The sequence below is a fragment of the Nerophis ophidion genome, linkage group LG17 (genome assembly GCF_033978795.1).
Source record: "Nerophis ophidion isolate RoL-2023_Sa linkage group LG17, RoL_Noph_v1.0, whole genome shotgun sequence".
NCBI lineage: Eukaryota > Metazoa > Chordata > Actinopteri > Syngnathiformes > Syngnathidae > Nerophis > Nerophis ophidion.
In genome coordinates, this window is record NC_084627.1 from 1,665,870 (window position 1) to 1,685,869 (window position 20,000).

The window sequence follows — 20,000 nt, forward strand, 5'->3', positions numbered from 1 at the left end:
CAACAAAGGCTCCGGCTAATAAGTGAGGATTTTTCTCACGAAAAGGTCGGCCCGCCGCTATGCCACGCTGTTAATAATTAACTGGTTGATGGCGGACACATGAAGCGTGTCTGCTGGCCAGGGTTTGGTGCATTACTCATCCATCTCTGCAAGTAATTTCCCAGCGAAAAGTAAAAAAGAAAGGAGAAAAAAAAAAAAGTGGGAGTCACGACAATGTGGAATACTTCATGACGTGTAAAAAAAAAAAAAAAAAAATGCAAGTGCATCGGGAAAGTATTCACAGCGTTTCACTTTCTCTACATTTTGTCATGTTACATCCTAAATGGAATTAATTCATTTTCGTCCTCAAAATTCTACAGACAATTCCCCCTAGTGGTTAAAGCAGGGGTCACCAACGCCAGGTAGCCTGTAAGGACTAGATGAGTCGCCCGCTGGCCTGTTCTATAAATAGCTCAAATAGCAGCACTTACCAGTGAGCTTTCTCTATTTTTAAAATTGTATTTATTTACTAGCAAGCTGGTCTCGCTTTGCTCGACATTTTTAATTCTAAAAGAGACAAAACTAATAGAATTTAATAATCCAAGAAAATATGTTAAAGACTTGGTCTTCACTTGTTTAAAAAAATTAATTAATTTTTTTTTTTGCTTCTTAAAACTTTCAGAAAGACACTTTTAGGGAAAAAATACAACCTTAAACACGATTTTAGGATTTTTAAACACATACCTTTTGAATTCCTTCCTCTTCTTTCATGACGATTTAAATCAATCTTCAAGTAGATTTGTTTTTTTTATTGTAAAGAATAATAAATACATTTTAATTTAATTATTCATTATAGCTTCTGTTTTTTCGACAAAGAATATTTGTGAAATATTTCTTCAAACTTATTATGATTAAAATTCAAAAATATTATTCTGGCAAATCTAGAAAATCTTTAGAATCAAATTTAAATCTTGTTTCTAAGTCTTTTGCATTTCTTTTAAAATGTTCTGGAAAATCTAGAAGAAAAAAAAGATTTGTCTTTGTTAGAAATATAGCTTGGTCCAATTTGTTATATATTCTAACAAAGTGCAGATTAGATTCTAACCTATTTAAAACATGTCATCAAAATTCGAAAATTCATCTTAATCAGGAAACATTACTAATGTTCCATAAATTCTTTTTTTTCATTTTTTCAAAAAGATTCATATTAGCTAGTTTTTCTCCTTTTTTTCGGTTGAATTCTGAATTTTAAAGAGTCGAAATTGAAGATAAACCATGTTTCAAAATTTAATTTTCATTTTTTTCCTGTTTTCTCCTTTTTAAACTGTATGATTAAGTGTTTTTTTCATCATTTATTCTCTACAAAAAACCTTCCGTAAAAGAAAAAAAAATGTATGACGGAATGACAGACAGAAATACCCATTTTTTATATATATAGATTTATTTATTAAAGGTAAATTGAGCAAACTGGCTATTTCTGGCAATTTATTTAAGTGTGTATCAAACTGGTAGCTCTTCGCATTAATCAGTACCCAAGAAGTAGCTCTTGGTTTCAAAAAGGTTGGTGACCCCTGGGTTAGAGTGTCCTCCCTGAGATCGGTGGGTTGTGAGTTCAAACCCCAGCGAACAGCTGTCTCGTCAGCTGATGCGCGAGCTCGCAACCGCGGCGACTTGGCAGCCAGCCAAACCCCACTTGATAAAATTATATTTTATGGTAAAGCTCATCCGCACCCATATTCATCTTGGCAACCCCAGGTAAGCTCTATATAATTTGGCGTTAGTTCAGCCAGTCTTGTTAATATCAGGGGTGTCCAAAGTGCATCCCAGGGGCCATTTGCAGCCCGCGGGTAATTTTTTAACGGCCCTAAGCACATTCTAAAAATACGATGAAAAAAATAAACAGAAGTGGTGGTATAAAAGAGTAAATAGGTGAAATTAGACAAGAAAATGTTGCAATGTTGTTTACTCTAATAACACAAAGCTGCCATGCAGGCTGTTTTCTTTAAAAAAATAATATTCAAAATCATCAATCCATTCATTTTCTACCGCTTATTCCCTTTCGGGGTGGCGGGGGGCGCTGGCGCCTATCTCAGCTACAATCGGGCGGAAGGCGGGGTACACCCTGGACAAGTCGCCACCTCATCGCATGTCACATTAAATATACTACTTTGATATTTTTGGGGGAAAATGTTGCATATTTTGTGTTTGCCATATCAAAAACATAGTTGTTGTTTTTTTCTAAAGAAAGCCTAATAAGAATAAACAAAACACATTAACAACAAGTTATAATTGACAGATGGATCTGAAGTTGATCTCAAGACGATTGTGTTTAAACAGTATTTTTAATGAGTAGGACCCTTTTAGATCCCCAATAATTTTAGTGCAATTTTTTTTAGTGTGTCACTGCTAAAAAAAAATAACAAATTGAAATCAGACAGCTGCGTCAAATCAAGGAGTGAATAAGACGCCACCGCAGCGTAGAGTGAGAAAAAAAGTTTACTATCCTTGAAGATAACCCAGAGTTGTGCCAAAAAAGTACCAAAAGCTGAACGGACAGCCGGTTTTTCACCTAAAGACTGGTAAAGACTATTAAAGCTACCAAAGGCACCTAGAAGCTACCAAAGGCACCTAGAAGCTACCAAAGGCACCTAGAAGCTACCAAAGGCACCTAGAAGCTACCAAAGGCTCCTAAAAGCTACCAAATGCTCCTAAAAGCTACCAAAGGCTCCTAAAAGCTACCAAAGGCACCTAAAAGCTACCAAAGGCACCTAAAAGCTACCAAAGGCACCTAAAAGCTACCAAAGGCACCTAAAAGCTACCAAAGGCACCTAAAAGCTACCAAAGGCACCTAAAAGCTACCAAAGGCACCTAAAAGCTACCAAAGGCACCTAAAAGCTACCAAAGGCACCTAAAAGCTACCAAAGGCACCTAAAAGCTACCAAAGGCTCCTAAAAGCTACCAAAGGCTCCTAAAAGCTACCAAAGGCACCTAAAAGCTACCAAAGGCTCCCAAAAGCTACCAAAGGCACCTAAAAGCTACCAAAGGCACCTAAAAGCTACCAAAGGCACCTAAAAGCTACCAAAGGCACCTAAAAGCTACCAAAGGCTCCTAAAAGCTACCAAAGGCACCTAAAAGCTACCAAAGGCACCTAAAAGCTACCAAAGGCACCTAAAGGCTACCAAAGGCACCTAAAGGCTACCAAAGGCACCTAAAGGCTACCAAAGGCACCTAAAGGCTACCAAAGGCACCTAAAGGCTACCAAAGGCTCCTAAAGGCTACCAAAGGCTCCTAAAAGCTACCAAAGGCTCCTAAAAGCTACCAAAGGCTCCTAAAAGCTACCAAAGGCTCCTAAAAGCTACCAAAGGCTCCTAAAAGCTACCAAAGGCTCCTAAAAGCTACCAAAGGCTGCTAAAAGCTACCAAAGGCTGCTAAAAGCTACCAAAGGCTGCTAAAAGCTACCAAAGGCTGCTAAAAGCTACCAAAGGCTCCTAAAAAGCTACCAAAGGCTGCTAAAAGCTACCAAAGGCTGCTAAAAGCTACCAAAGGCTCCTAAAAAGCTACCAAAGGCTCCTAAAAAGCTACCAAAGGCTCCTAAAAAGCTACCAAAGGCTCCTAAAAAGCTACCAAAGGCTCCTAAAAAGCTACCAAAGGCTCCTAAAAAGGAAAAATAAGCTGTTTCATTGTTTGAAGAAACTATTGCAAACTAAAGGAAAATAAATGGGAAAAAAATAACTGTGGTCTTTTGAGTGATATCCAGAAGCCATATTCAAAATTGGTGCAGCCTTTCAAGTGGGATAAGCACAGCGAAAAAATTAAAACACTTGACACATACCAAAGACTAAAAATGGGAGCCATTACCTCCTTGCTTGGCACTCAGCATCAAGGGTTGGAATTGGGGGTTAAATCGGCAAAGATGATTCCCGGGCGCGGCCACCGCTGCTGCTCACTGCTCCCCTCACCTCCCAGGGGGTGATCAAGGGTGATGGGTCAAATGCAGAGAATTTCGCCACACCTAGTGTGTGTGTGTGTGTGTGTGTGTGTGTGTGTGTGTGTGTGTGTGTGTGACAATCATTGGTACTTTAACTTTAATAATGACAGTGTGAATTTTTTTTTTTTTTTTTTTTTTTTTTTGGCAAAATTATAAAAAAAATAAATCACATGTACATGAGTATTCACAGCCTTTGCTCAATACTTTGTTGATGCACCCTTGGCAGCAATTAGAGCATGGGTGTCAAACTCTGGCCCGCCGTGTAATTTAATTTGGCCCTTGAGGCAATATCAAATTAACATTACAGCTGGCCCGCCGGTATTACACAGCAGCGGTGCCGCAGTAACCAGGGGCGCCGCTAGGGATTTTGGGCCCCATGAAAAGAATCTTTACAGGGCCCCCAACACATAATTTCATCATTAGGGGCCTCTCTGGGCTCCCCTCCATCATGGGCCCCTAGAATCCGTCTCCTTTACCCCAGTCACGTTTTCGTCTTCTGTAAAGCAGTTAGTCTGCAGTAAACAGCAATGTTGTGACACTCTTAAACAGGACAATACTGCCATCTACTGTACATGCATAAGTGACAATAACATCTACGGCTTTTAGAGAGTGTAGTGCACAATTTGCGCACACAACAAAGAGATAAAGCGGAAGAACCAGCCGTGGCGACGCCGCGACGAGTAAGATGAAGAAATACGCTTGAAAGTTACGAGCCGCAGCTGCAATTGGACCTGGATAACCTCCGGGAAAAAGTAGTGCACTACCAAGTGCTTGGCAGTAAAGATCTTCCTCAGGAAACAAAGATTGACCGGTTTTGGGCAATGCTAATAAGAGATGGAAGATTCCAGACTCAAGAGCATTTGATGAAAGTATTTTTGTGCGTGCCACACAGCAATGCATCATCAGAGAGGGGGTTCAGCATGGTTAGAAAAATAGTTACAGAGAATAGAAGGATGGACAATTCAACCCTTTACTCAACGAGTAGATGAGTGTTGTGTTTGTATATGTGTAAATAAATGAACACTGAAATTCAAGTGTGTGTGTGTGTGTGTGTGTGTGTGTGTGTGTGTGTGTGTGTGTGTGTGTGTGTGTGTGTGTGTGTGTATATATATATATATATATATATATATATATATATATATATATATATATATATACACACACACACACAGTGGGGCAAAAAAGTATTTAGTCAGCCACTGATTGTGCAAGTTCTCCCACTTAAAATGCTGACAAAGGTCTGTAATTTTCTTCATAAGTACACTTCAACTGTGAAAAAAATCCAGGAATTCACATTGTAGGAATTTTAAAGAATTTATTTATAAATTATGGAAGAAAATAAGTATTTGTTCAACCATTCAAAGCTTTCACTGATGGAAGGAGGTTTTGGCTCAAAATCTCACGATACATGGCCCCATTCATTCTTTCCTTAACACGGATCAATCGTCCTGTCTCCTCAGCAGAAAAACAGCCCCAAAGCATGTTTCCACCCCCATGCTTCACAGTAGGTATGGTGTTCTTGGGATGCAACTCAGTATTCTTCTTCCTCCAAACACGACCAGTTGAGTTTATACCAAAAAGTTCTATTTTGGTTTCATCTGACCACATGACATTCTCCCAATCCTCTGCTGTATCATCCATGTATCCATTTTGGTATAAACTCAACTGGTCGTGTTTGGAGGAAGAAGAATACTGAGTTGCATCCCAAGAACACCACACCTACTGTGAAGCATGGGGGTGGAAACATCATGCTTTGGGGCTGTTTTTCTGCTAAGGGGACAGGACTATTGATCTGTGTTAAGGAAAGAATGAATGGGGCCATGTATCGTGAGATTTTGAGCCAAAACCTCCTTCCATCAGTGAGAGGTTTGAACGGTTGACCAAATACTTACTTTCCACCATAATATACAAATATTTAAAATTCCTACAATGTGAATTCCTGGATTTTTTTTTTTCATATTCTGTCTCTCCCAGTTGAAGTGTACCTATGATGAACATTACAGACCTCTGTCATCATTTTAAGTGGGAGAACTTGCACATTCGGTGGCTGACTAAATACTTTTTTGCCACACTGTATATATGAAAGACTTGATTTGGTGAATTTTAGCTGTAAATATACTCCTCTCCCAAACACATCCCGACCCCCAGCCCCCACCAATCGGAAGTCTCAAGGTTGGCAAGTATGAGTACCGAATATGATTCATTAGTATCGCAGTACTATACTAGTACCGATATACAATACAACCCTACTTCTTCAGAGTTAAAAATTTGATCATTTCAAGGATTAAGATAACCCAGCATGATGCTACGGTTAAAATGTGAGTGTAATGCAGATTTAGAGTGGATAAAGTGCACAGTAGCGCCTCTTGGAGACATGCACTGCTGGAAACATATGTGGACATATTAAAACTACAGCTACACAAAATGTCGTCTTCCAGAAAAACTTACTAATAACATTTTTAAACTGTCTAAATTCCGGCATTAAATGTATATTTTGGACCTCGGAGACTGTACCACAACCAAATCGTGCTGAAAAGTAGCTATTTTGCTTGAAAAAGTATTATTTTCCTGCTCTGACTTCTTTGAAGAATCGTTTTGCACGTACTGCAGGGGTGTCCAAACTTTTTCTACTTAGGGCGGCACACTGAAAAATCAAAGCAAAGTTGATCTTTTTTCATTTTCAAAACCAATACAATATTCACTTTTTTTTTTTTTTTTTTTAATTTTTAGGGCTCCCTCAAGTTAGGTCTTACGGACCCAGAAGGGTTTCAGTCTTAAACAAGGTTCAAAATAAGTCTTTTTATTTATTTATTTTTATTTTTATTTTTTATTTTATTTTTTTCATAAAACCCTTGAATCGCTAGTTCTCCTTCATTATTCTATTTACTTTTTACGAGCTTTTTGTCGAAACCCTATTTTCTGAGGCAAAATAAACACAATATTTTTCCCAAAAATATTTTCAAAGTGAAATATTTAATGTGAAGTAATTGGATCCCTAAATAGGTCAATAATTCATAGCAAAATGTATTTGAATTTATTATTATTTTTTGATGTGTAAATATTTTTTTTAGCAAAGACTGTTATTAAATTCCACTAAAATCCTTAGAGATCCAAAAGTGCCACACTCATAAAAAGGTTTTTTTTTTTTCCATTCAACACTTAAATCTCTATATCAGCTTCAGATAATATATTGTAATTGGTTTAGTATATTTATAATAACAATCAATAGGATAATTAGTATTAGTATATACAGTAATTAGTATGGACCTTTTTTTTTTTCTAATTTTCCTATTTTTCATGTTTTTATGTTTGTTGTATTTATTTCCTTCTTGTCCTTAAATCAATCCATAATTTATAGCAACATTGCTTTTTATTCATTATTATTTTTTGAGCTGCGATGAGGTGGCGACTTGTCCAGGGTGTACACCGCCTTCCGCCCGATTGTAGCTGAGATAGGCGCCAGCGCCCCCCGCCGCCCCAAAAGGGAATAAGCGGTAGGAAATGGATGGATGGATTATTTTTTGAGAAATCATTTAAAAAATGGTGTTATTAGAGTCGATAATGCAACTTTTTCTCGTTGCATTTCACCTATTCGCTCTTTAATTCCACTTTTTAATTTAGAAAAAAAAAATGTATATATTTTATTATTTTTAGAATGATGTGCTGCGGGCCGGTAAAACATTAGCTGCGGGCCGAAAATGGCCCCCGGGCCCCACTTTGGACACCCCTGGCGTACTGTCTAAATCTGGGGTCCCCAAACCTTCTGGCTCCAAGGGCCAAAGTGAAAATGTGCCCCAAGGGCCAAACACAGCAATTTTAAGCGTACAGCAGCACCATGAGTGAGGAGTTTAGAGCCATACCGTCATATATAAAGATGTGAAGAGAAGTAAAATATATTTATATTGCACTTTTCTCTCGTGACTCAAAGCGCTTTACATAGTGAAACCCAATATCTAAGTTCCATTTAAACCAGTGTGGGTGGCACACAAAGTGTCTTGCCCAAGGACACAACGGTAGTGACTAGGATGGCTGGAGCAGGGATCGAACCCAGAACTCTCAAGTTGCTGGCACGTCCGCTATACCAACCGAGCTATACCGATAATTCTTAACTGTCACAATGGATAGATGGCAACTAGTCACAGTATTGGAGGAAGGTATATGGCCCCAATCCTTTCTACTGGAAATGATGGAAAGCGCCACTGACAGTTTGGTTTTGTTTTAGTTTTTCCTCTGTGTATGTCTGTTTCCTTTCAGCGCTTTTATTTTGGTCATTTCCTGTCTTTCTCCCTGAGCGCTGTTTCCACTCAGCTGCGGCTGATTGGCACCTGGCCACACCTGGTGTCAATCAGCCCGCTCCTATTTTTACCTGCTTTTTCCTCCAGTCAGTGCTGGATTATTGCCGTGTCGATGTCACCACTACCTGTCCATGTCATTATTACTTATCGTTGTAGCTGTGCCTACTTCTGTTCACTCTGTTCATGCCATAGTTCTGTCGTGTCACAGTGAGTGTTTTTGTTCTTAGCCAAGTTTGTTATCCGCCTCGTGCGCGCCTTTTTGTTTGCACCCTTTTGGTTTCTTCTTGTTTTAATGTTTAATTAAATAATGTTGTCCTTTTACTATGCCTGCCGCCTTCTCTGCATCTTGGGGTTCGTCACAAACTCAACCTGACAGCCACTCTACATAGAAATATAGTGAAACTTGGCATTGCCACAAAACACATTCCAAGATTCTCAACACCCAATCCATCTGCCACCCAATTCGTCACGTTTCATGTGTCAGGTAAACTACAACCATATTAATCCTTTTCTTACAGTAGCATTGCAGACATGCCATCGATTATTGTGAGAGCACGGAAGGGCTCAGTATGAATTTTAGAAGTCACTCTTTTGTGGACCCAAATTAAACCACTCAGCCGGCCAAATTTGACCAGTGTGGCTCAGATGGTTGAGCGGTCGTCCAGAAACTTGAGGGTTCCTGGTACGAATACAGCTTCTCCCATCCTAGTCACTATTGTTGTGTCCTTGGGCAGGACACCTAACCCACCACTTGACCCAGTGCTACTAACACTGGTGTATAAAGGTGTGGCGTAAAAAAGAATTTCTTAATCCAAATGGAAACAAAGGGGAGCAAAGGCGTACCGTGCACTTGTTGGGCTTCTCTCCCGAATGGATCCTCATGTGGATCAGAAGCTTGTAACGGGCATTGAAGGGTTTAAGGTCGCGAGAACACCCTGCCCAGTAGCACGTGAAGTCCTCAGCCTTCCTCTGGTCCACGTGGATCTTTTCTATATGCCTCACGAGCTCGTCCTTTTGGTCGTAGACGGCGCTGCAGTCCATCCACATGCAGCAGCGGGCCCCGTAGTCTTCCAGTTCGCCTTCCTCTTCCTCCAGCATTGGGACCTGGGGTAAAAAGCTGAGCCCATGCCGGGGCAGACCCTGGTTGAGACGATCTTGAGTCTTTAGCTTGTGGCGACTTCTAGGAAAGTTGTGGGAGTGGTAAGGTGGCGGTGGTCCCTGAGGAATGGTCGCTTCTTGAGAAGTCAATTGTGTTGGTTGTAGCGGCAGAGGTGGCAGAATGTTGCCATGTTCTTGTCTAGTGGTCTCTGAAGTCCTGTCCACTTCCTGTGGAACGGAAAAGCACTGGTTCTCCAATACCATATTAGCCTGACCTTCCAGACGCTCTTTGAGAACCTTCACGTGAGTGGACTCGTCCAGTGGAGCCAGACTATCTGAATGGTTTGGGACAGAGTAGGGATGCAGCTGGGAGATGCAGGACCCCTTCACACCCAAGAAGTGGCCGTAGCCTTCGGAGTGGACAGGAGAGAGCGCTGGGTGGGAGGCCGGCGAGCTTCGGGAGCCATTGATGTAAGCCACAAGGGAAGTAGGAGAGGTGCGTATGATGGAGTTGAAATCGATCCCCGTGACATCGGACAGAGGTGACATGGAAAGAGCTCTCTTCTTTTGCTGTCTGGGGCTACCGGAATCCCCAGTGAAAAGGTACGAGGGCAAGGAGGCTGATGCGGTCGACGCCGTCGTGCCGGACATGGCCGTGCCAGGCGGGAGGCCGAGCTGCTCCCCGCCCTCGTTGGCTTGGGCGGAACATGGCGTCTCTCCCAGCGGGGGCAGCACGCGGTAGCCGGACGGCCAGTCGTGCTTGCCGCTAAACACAGACTGAGTTTCGAAGAGACTGAGGGTGGTGGACGCCAGGGATTCTCTGGATAACAAAGACCTGAAACACATACATTGTACGTTTTGGCACTTGTACAAACCCTGTTTCCATATGAGTTGGGAAATTGTGTTAGATGTAAATATAAACAGAATACAATGATTTGCAAATCCTTTTCAACCCATATTCAGTTGAATATGCTACAAAGACAACATATAAGATGTTCAAACTGATAAACTTAATTTTTTTGTGCAAATAATCATTAACTTTAGAATTTGATGCCAGCAACATGTGACAAAGAAGTCGGGAAAGTTGGCAATAAATACTGAAAAAGTTGAGGAACGCTCATCAAACACTTATTTGGAAGATCCCACAGGTGTGCAAACTAATTGGGAACAGGTGGGTGTTCCCAATTAGTAGAAGCATTTAAGTTTCACCTTAAAACTCATCTGTATACTCTAGCCTTTAAATAGCCCTCCTTTTTAGACCAGTTGATCTGCCGGTTCTTTTCTTTCTCCTATGTCCCCCCCTCCCTTGTGGAGGGGGTCTGGTCCGATGACCATGGATGAAGTACTGGCTGTCCAGAGTCGAGACCCAGGATGGACCGCTCGTCGGGACCCAGGATGGACCGCTCGCCTGTATCGGTTGGGGACATCTCTACGCTGCTGATCCGTTTGAGATGGTTTCCTGTGGACGGGACTCTCGCTGCTGTCTTGGATCCGCTTTGAACTGAACTCTCGCGGCTGTGTTGGAGCCACTATGGATTGAACTTTCACAGTATCATGTTAGACCCGCTCGACATCCATTGCTTTCGGTCCCCTAGAGGGGGGGGGGGGGGTTGCCCACATCTGAGGTCCTCTCCAAGGTTTCTCATAGTCAGCATTGTCACTGGCGTCCCACTGGATGTGAATTCTCCCTGCCCACTGGGTGTGAGTTTTCCTTGCCCTTTTGTGGGTTCTTCCGAGGATGTTGTAGTCGTAATGATTTGTGCAGTCCTTTGAGACATTTGTGATTTGGGGCTATATAAATAAACATTGATTGATTGATTGATTGATGATTGGGTATAAAAGCAGCTTCCATGAAATGCTAAGTAATTCACAAACCAAGATGGGGCGAGGGTCACAAATTTGTAAGCAAATTCTCTAACAGTTTTAGAACAACATTTCTCAACATACTATTGCAAGGAATTTAGGGATTTTACCATCTACGGTTCGTAAAATCATCAAAAAGTTCAGAGAATCTGGAGAAATCACTGCACATAAGCGATGATATTATGGAACATTGATCCCTCAGGCGGTACTGCATCAAAAACAGACATCAGTGTGTAAAGGATATCGCCACATGGGCTTAATAACACTTTATAAAACCACTGTCAGTAATGACAGTTGGTTGCTACATCTGTAAGTGCAAGTTAAAACTATCCTATGCAAAGCAAAACCCATTTATCAACAACACCAAGGAACACCGCTGGCTTCTCTGGGCCCGAGCTCATCTAAGATGGACTGATGCAAAGTGGAAAAGTGGTCTGACGAGTCCACATTTCAAAATATATTTGGAAACTGTGGACGTGGTGCCCTTTCGGAACAAAGAGGAAAATAACCATCCGGATTGTTAGAGGCGCGAAGTTCAAAAGCCAGGATCTGTGATAGTATGGGGGTGTATTAGTGCCCAAGGTTTGGGTAACTTACACATCTGTGAAGGCACCGTTAATGCTGAATGGTCCATACAGGTTTTGGAGCAACATATGTTGTCATCCAAACAACATTATCATGGACGCCACTGCTTATTTCAGCAAGACAATGCCAAGCCACGTGTTACAACAGCGTGGTTTTGTAGTAAAAGAGTGCGGGTACTTTCCTGGCCCGCCTGCAGTCCAGACCTGTCTCCCTTCAAAAATGTTTGGCGCATTATGAAGCGTGAAATAGGACAGCGGAGACCCCGGACTGTTGAACGACTGAAGCTCTACATAAAACAAGAACGGGAAAGAATTCCACTTTCAAAGCTTCAACAATTAGTTTCCTCAGTTCCCAAACGTTTGAGTGTTGTTAAAAGAAAAGGTGATGTAACACAGTGGTGAACATGCCCTTTCCCAACTACTTTGGCACGTGTTGCAGCCATGAAATTCTAAGTTAATTATTATTTGCAAAAAAAATTAATAAAATGTATCAGTTTGAACATCAAATATGTTGTCTTTGTAGCATATTCAACTGAATATGGGTTGAAAAGGATTTGCAAATCATTGTATTCCGTTTATATTTACGTCTAACACAATTTCCCAACTCATATGGTTTGTACATATGCAAGCTCGCCGATGTCGATGTTTCCCACCTGGCGTCGAGGGGAAGCTGATGGGCCAGTCTTGACGTGACATCGTATGAATGGATTGACAATGGAATACTGGTCACCGTTAGGTTTGAACTAGCCGGATGTCCCAGAACTTCAATGACAGGCCTTGACACGGCACAACCTGATGGACACAAGGTCTCAACATGAATGAACAGTGTCAGGAGTAGGAAGTCAGAAAAGGTGGTTTACAGACCGTGTCCCCTAACCCTGACCCAACACATTTCAAGTCTGTTTCAAGCTATGGAATTTCCCTTTCGAACCCAAGCAGGCAAAGACACCTTCTGCTCTGTTAATCACTAATGAGTTCAGTCCAGCTTCCACTCTGAACAAACTGACTTCAGGCAGCAGCTTTATGCTCGGTTAATTATCAATAAATGACAGAGCAGAGAGTTTTAGCCTGGATGACCGCTTGGGTGAGAAAAGTAGGTGATTGAGTTTTGCTCATATCTAAATCTATTCTGTTGTGTTATTATGTGCCAGAGGACTTCAGCAGGTTGAAACAATAAGGAGCAAATACTTGCTTGTAAAAATCTTGTTAGGACATCTTCAGTGAAGGAAAGCTTGACAATTTTAACATTTTTAATCCTCTCTAACTGCCGACAAATTTGTGTCTGAGGTTGTTGGATATGAGCTGGGTATGCTTGGAGGCGCAGCAGCTCGAGACAATTTTAAACCCGATAAGATAAGGCTGTTTTCGCGCTAAAGGCACATCGTGTTTAGGGTTGTTGGAGGAAGGTTAAGGATGAAGGGCAGTAGCATATGACTTCGGGGGAAGTGCATTAACCGCAAATCCTCCCAAATACATTTTTCAAACTCGCCAATTAAACCTCAGTTCCAATTAAGACAAATTGTGTTTGGGTTTGTTGAATCGAGAGTTAAGGATCCTGGTGCCCAGAGGACCTCTGTGGAGGCGCAGCAACTTCCATCCATCCATCCATTTTCTACAGCTTATTCCCTTTTTTGGGGTCGCTGGCGCCTATCTCAGCTACAATCGGGCGGAAGGCGGGGTACACCCTGGACAAGTCGCAACCTCATCGCAGGGCCAACACAGATAGACAGACAACATTCACACTCACATTCACACACTAGGGCCAATTTAGTGTTGCCAATCAACCTATCCCCAGGTGCATGTCTTTGGAAGTGGGAGGAAGCCGGAGTACCCGGAGGGAACCCACGCATTCATGGGGAGAACATGCAAACTCCACACAGAAAGATCCCGAGCCTGGATTTGAACCCAGGACTGCAGGACCTTCGTATTGTGAGGCAGACACACTAACCCCTCTGCCACCGTGAAGCCCGGCGCAGCAACTTGGGGAACAAAATAATCGTATTTTCAAAAATGGTAGATCGCTTCAACTACCGTATTTCCTTCAATTGCCGCCGGGTATATAGTATGCGCCTGACTAGAATTACTGCCGGGTCAAACTTGTTTCACAAAATAATTAGCGCATGCTTAGTATTACCACCGGCTCAGGACTAACGCCGGGTCCAACTCGTTTTGAAAAATATTATTTTTATTAGTGCATGCCTAGAATTTCCGCCGGGTCAAACTCGTCACATCACGATTTATCATTCTTTAATGTCCTATGTGTTCTTTGATGTTTGATGTTTCCCTCTTACACACATGTAAGAGGGATGTGTACTATGGCTATGAGTTGTTTTTTTTTTCCCCTTGGCCTCAGTCTGCACCCCCTCTCCAGGGCCCAGGCTAAGACTGACTTTTTAATTTTATTTTAATCTTCTATTCCCCCCCCGCCCCCCCTTGTTTACCTGTATCTCATCTTTTTTTGTAATGGGCGCTGGAAGCCGGCAGACCCGTCAGCGATCCTGTTCTGTCTCCCTTTAATGTTTGTCTGATCTTGAATGGGATTGTGCTGAAAATTGTAATTTTCCTGAAGGAACTCTCCTGACGGAATAAATAAAGTACTATCTATCTAATCTAATCATTTTCAAAATGGAGGAGGCTGATTTCAATAATTTGAAATCGCATAAAGGGAAGAAGATTAAGAGCTATTCAGTAGGATTTAAGGTCCAAGCTATTGAATATGCTAAAAAGAACAGTAAGCAGCTATGTTTTATTCCGTGAAAGAGCAGCATTACGTGCTTTTTCGGCGCTTTGGTGGATGCGGCGCTCCCGTCGAACGCCGTTGTGTGCTGCTTGCATTTCTTCTCTATGGTGAGGGTGAGTGCATTACACACTAAATGGCTGAACAATATTGTGAATGTGTTTGGTCCGGCAATTTCGTCCGCAGGGTTCAAAGTATGGGAACAAGTAGCGGCTTATTATCCGGAAATTTGGGTAGCTAAAACTGAATGTAGTGGTTTGTGTTGTGGTTTGTGCAGCCCTTTGGGACACTAGTGATTAAGGGCTATATAAATGAACATTGATTGATTGATTGATTTGATTAATATACCGTAGCTGCGTGTGTCAAATATGAGCCATTAAATGACTCTCGCCTCCTGGTGGTAGAGGGCGCTAGTGATCCTTCTTGCGACTACTCGGCTGCAGAAGAAGTGACAACAAGCAGCAAGAGTGTGAAGCGATCGTTTATTTTTTCTTCTCGCTTGCACTTTTAACATGGAGGATTACATATCAAAAATAAAACAGTTTTCTGAACTTGACTTTCATTCGAAGCAGGAGGTAATAAAGGAAGATCTCCATCGAGACAGACTTTTAAAACGTAAGAAAGATAAGGAAGACTTCTATAAACAAGTTATCGATGCTTTTGATCAGAAGGATCTGCGCATGGACTTCATTTATAAGTAAAGGTAAGACCATAATGACGTTTTTTTTTTTTTTTTAATTAAATGTGCTTTTCATGATGGTATCCTTACATCACACTCAAATTTATAAGCACAGGCCTAAATTTACCGCATGCCTTTGGTAAGCGCCAGAGTGAGAAGAAGTTTTAAAATAATTAGCGCATGCTTGCCTTTACCGAATGCCTTTGGTAAGCGCCGGAGTGAGAAGAGGTTTTAAATTAATTAGCGCCCCGGCGGCAATTCAAGGAAATACGGTGTACATTGAAGACCATATATGGTCGGTATGGATGCTTGGCGTCAGGAAAGTGCAGCAGCTTGGAAAAAAAAAAAAAGTTTTGAAATCCATCCATCCATCCATCCATCATCTTCCGCTTATCTGAGGTCGGGTCGCGGGGGCAGCAGCCTAAGCAGGGAAGCCCAGACTTCCCTATCTCCAGCCACTTCGTCTAGCTCTTCCCGGGGGATCCCGAGGCGTTCCCAGGCCAGCCGGGAGACATAGTCTTCCCAACGTGTCCTGGGTCTTCCCCATGGCCTCCTACCAGCTGGACGTGCCCTAAACACCTCCCTAGGGAGGCGTTCGGGTGGCATCCTGACCAGATGCCCGAACCACCTCATCTGGCTCCTCTCGATGTGGAGGAGCAGCGGCTTTACTTTGAGCTCCTCCCGGATGGCAGAGCTTCTCACCCTATCTCTAAGGGAGAGCCCCGCCACCGGGCGGAGGAAACTCATTTCGGCCGCTTGTACCCGTGATCTTATCCTTTCGGTCATGACCCAAAGCTCATGACCATAGGTGAGGATGGGAACGTAGATCGACCGGTAAATTGAGAGCTTTGCCTTCCGGCTCAGCTCCTTCTTCACCACAACGGATCGATACAACGTCCGCATTACTGAAGACGCCGCACCGATCCGCCTGTCGATCTCACGATGTTTTAAAATGTGCTAAGCTAATGCCAGCGTCATGCTTACAAAAGAGCTACTGGACATCACATTCCCATCCTCACCTATGGTTAATGAGCTTTGGGTTATGACCGAAAGGATAAGATCACGGGTACAAGCGGCCGAAATGAGTTTCCTCAGCCGGGTGGGGGTCTCTCCCTTAGAGATAGGGTGAGAAGCTCTGCCATCCGGGAGGAACTCAAAGTAAAGCCGCTGCTCCTTCACATCGAGAGGAGTCAGATGAGGTGGTTTCAGCATCTGGTCAGGATGCCACCCGAACGCCTCCCTATGGAGGTGTTTAGGGCACGTCCAACCGGTAGGAGGCCACGGGGAAGACCCAGGACACGTTGGGAAGACTATGTCTCCCGGCTGGCCTGGGAACGCCTCGGGATCCCCCGGGAGGAGCTGGATGGATGGATGGATCATTTTTGGGGATTTGTACAATCAATAAAGACACAATTTCTCCCACTTTTGTTAGGTTTTTCTAATAGGGTAGTTAGGCCTTGGTGGAGGTCTTCACTCCAATTACCTGTCTGCATGCCGGTATGGGATGAGAGCTTAGCGTCATGCTGACCATTTGTCAACACCTTCCTGCGGAGGCTCAGGCTCGGCAGGGCCACGTGGCCGCCGTTTGGGTTCCCTGTCGTCGATTTGTCCGCGCTGGGGAAGCGGGGACCGCCCCAGTGGGGGGAAGCTGCGGGTGCCTTGATGGATTGGGACCTGTGCCCTCTGATCTTCGCTAGCGACGGGGACACGGTGCATGGCGACACCAGGAGCTGGCAGCCCTTTTCGCTCATGGCTGGGGCTGACGGCTCAGAGGAAGCTCATGGTGCTGCCAAAAAGTCCACCTTTTGGGTCAGACTGCATGGTTTTTGGCTTGGACCTGCAAAGCATCTAATCAGCGAAGGAACACAATATACTGTGGTGGTCAAAAGTTTACATACACTTGTAAAGAACATAATGTCATGGCTGTCTTGAGTTTCAAATCATTTCTACAACTCTTGTTTGTGAGCACATACTTGGTCACCAAAAACGTTCAGAAAATTTGGTTCTTTTATTGGTCTACTGAAAATGTGAGCAAATCTGCTGGGTCAAAAGTATACATGCAGCACTGTTAATATTTTGTTACATGTCACTTGGCAAGTTTCACTGCAATGAGGCGTTTTTGGTAGACATCCACAAGCTTCTGGTTGAATTTTTGACCATTCCTCTTGACAAAATTGGTGCAGTTCAGCTAAAGTTGTTGGTTTTCTGACATGAACTTGTTTCTTCAGCAATTGTCCACACATTTAAAGGCCTACTGAAAGCCACTACCACCGACCACGCAGTCTGATAGTTTATGTATCAATGATGAAATATTAACATTGCAACACATGCCAATATGGCCGGGTTAGTTTACTAAATTGCACTTTGAAATTTCCCGCGAAGTGTCCTGTTGAAAATGTTGCGGTATGATGACGCGTGCGTTTGACGTCTTGGGTTGTAGCGGACATTTTTTTCCAGCCTGATCCAAGCTATAAGTAGTCTGCTTTAATCGCATAATTACAAAGTAATTTGGACATCTGTGTTGCTGAATCTTTTGCAATTTGTTCAATTAATAATGGAGAAGTCAAAGTAGAAAGAGGGAGGTGGGAAGCTTTTAGCCTTTAGCCACACAAACACAGTCAGTGTTTCCTTGTTTAAAATTCTTGAAGGTGAATTTTTACTATGGTACAGAGCGGTCAAGCGAACATGGATCCCGACCACATGTCAACCGGCAGGTTTCGGTGAGAAAATTGTGGTAATAAGTCGGCTCTTACCGTAGTTATAAGCGGAGCTTGCGTCCTCCGGCAGCTGCGGACTATTACCTCCTCCCGCGGAGACACTGGCAGTCACTACACCCGTGGCCACACCCCTCCGACTTTCAGGTACCATATAATCTCACTAAAACACTAGTAACACAATGGGCAGTTAAGGGATTTTCCAGAATTATCCTAGTAAATGTGTCTAACATCTGAATCGCTCTCACTGCCATCGCCTTTTTTTTAATTTTATTTTATTTTAACTTTTTTTTTTTCTAGTCCTTCACTCTCACTTTCCTCATCCACAAATCTTTCATCCTCGCTCAAATTGAGGAAATTTTTGCTTTCTCAGTCCGAATCGCTCTAGTTGCTGGTGGCTATGATTGTAAACAATGTTCAGATGTGAGGAGCCCTACAACCCGTGATGTCACGCGCACATCGTCTGCTACTTCCGGTAAAGGCAAGGATTTTTTATTAGCGATCAAAAGTTGCAAACTTTATCATGGATGTTCTCTACTTTCAGCAAAAATATGGTCAAGTATGACACATAGAATGGACCTGCTATCCCCGTTTAGATAAGAAAATCTCATTTCAGTAGGCCTTCAAGTCAGGACTTTGGGAAGGCCATTCTAAAACCTTAATTCTAGCCTGATTTAGCCATTCCTTTACCACTTTTGACGTGTGTTTGGGGTCATTGTCCTGTTGGAACACCCAACTGCGCGCAAGACCCAACCTCCGGGCTGATAATTTTAGGTTGTCCTGAAGAATTTGGAGGTAATCCTCCTTTTTCATTGTCCCATTTACTCTCTTTAAAGCACCAGTTCCATTGGCAGCAAAACAGGCCCAGAGTATAATACAAAGTTTGTACTACCACCACGCCGCTTGGCGGTAGGAATGGTGTTCCTGGGATCAAAGGCATCACCTTTTCTCCTCCAAACATATTGCTGGGTATTGTGACCAAACAGCTCAATTTTTGTTTCATCTGATATCACATGGACAAAGATAAGACATTCTGGAGGAAAGTTATGTGGTTAGAGGAAACAAAAAATTTAGCTGTTTGGCCACAATGCCAGGATATAATCCCAGGAACACCACACCTACCTTCAAGCATGGTGGGGGTAGTATTGTGCTCTGGGCTTGTTTTGCTGCCAATGGAACTGATGCTTTACAGAGAGTAAATGGGACAATGAAAAATGAAGATTGTCATGATTTGGGTTGCAGCTCAAGGCGCGGTTTGTTCTCCCGGGATGCAGAACGGAAAACTCCTGACAAAGCGTGAAGGTAGGCGTATGGTTTAATTTTCAAAATCAACGAGGCACAAAAAGACTTAGAAGAAAAGTGCCGATCGAACCGGATGCTATTTTAGCATGAGCTAGAAAGCAAGCAGAAAAAGTTCGTAACATCAGCGTAAAGCAAAACAAAGAAGCCAGGATGGGTGACCGGGAAAGGCAGGCTTAAATAGTGTCTCTGATTGGAAACAGGTGAGCGTCCCGAACACAAGAGGCAGGTGAAAATATGTAACCATGGTCACAAACTCAGGAGGTGCACAAACACGAACTGAAGGAGTCCAAAACTAACCGAAAACACAAAACCTGACCCGGACCACAGATCACTTCCCAATTCTTCAGGACAACCTAAAATCATCAGCCCGGAGGTTGGGTCTTGGGCACAGTTGGGTGTTCCAACAGGACAATGACCCCAAACACATGTCAAAAGTGGTAAAGGAATGGCTAAAACAGGCTAGAATTAAGGTTTTAGAATGGCTGTGTGGACAATGCTGAAGAAACAAGTCCACTGCAAAAAAAATCAGTGTTAAAAAACAAGAAAAAAACAAACAAAAATTAGGGGTATTTTACTTGAACTAAGGAAAATTATCTGCCAATAGAACAAAGAAATTCGGCTTGTCAAAACTTTCCAAAACCAGTTAAATTAGCTAACCTCAATAAACATACCTTAAAATAAATATATTCTCACTAACAAGTGCACTTTTCTTGGTAGAAAAACAAATGAGACTTTTTTTGCAAAATATGTTTAATAATATT

At 42.6% G+C, this 20,000-nt stretch overlaps 1 protein-coding gene across 1 annotated transcript in view; it reads right to left on the reverse strand.

The window, feature by feature from the left end:
• glis3 (GLIS family zinc finger 3) overlaps positions 1-20,000 on the reverse strand; it is a 56,759-nt gene that overhangs the window by 32,730 nt on the left and 4,029 nt on the right. The window contains exons 2-4 of the mRNA XM_061877255.1: positions 16,707-17,060; positions 12,461-12,599; positions 9,106-10,195 (exon numbers count right to left, since the gene is read on the reverse strand). Of these exons, the coding sequence (XP_061733239.1) occupies positions 9,106-10,195; positions 12,461-12,599; positions 16,707-16,974 (1,497 nt within the window). The 5' untranslated portion in view covers positions 16,975-17,060. The remainder of the gene's footprint in view (positions 1-9,105; positions 10,196-12,460; positions 12,600-16,706; positions 17,061-20,000) is intronic.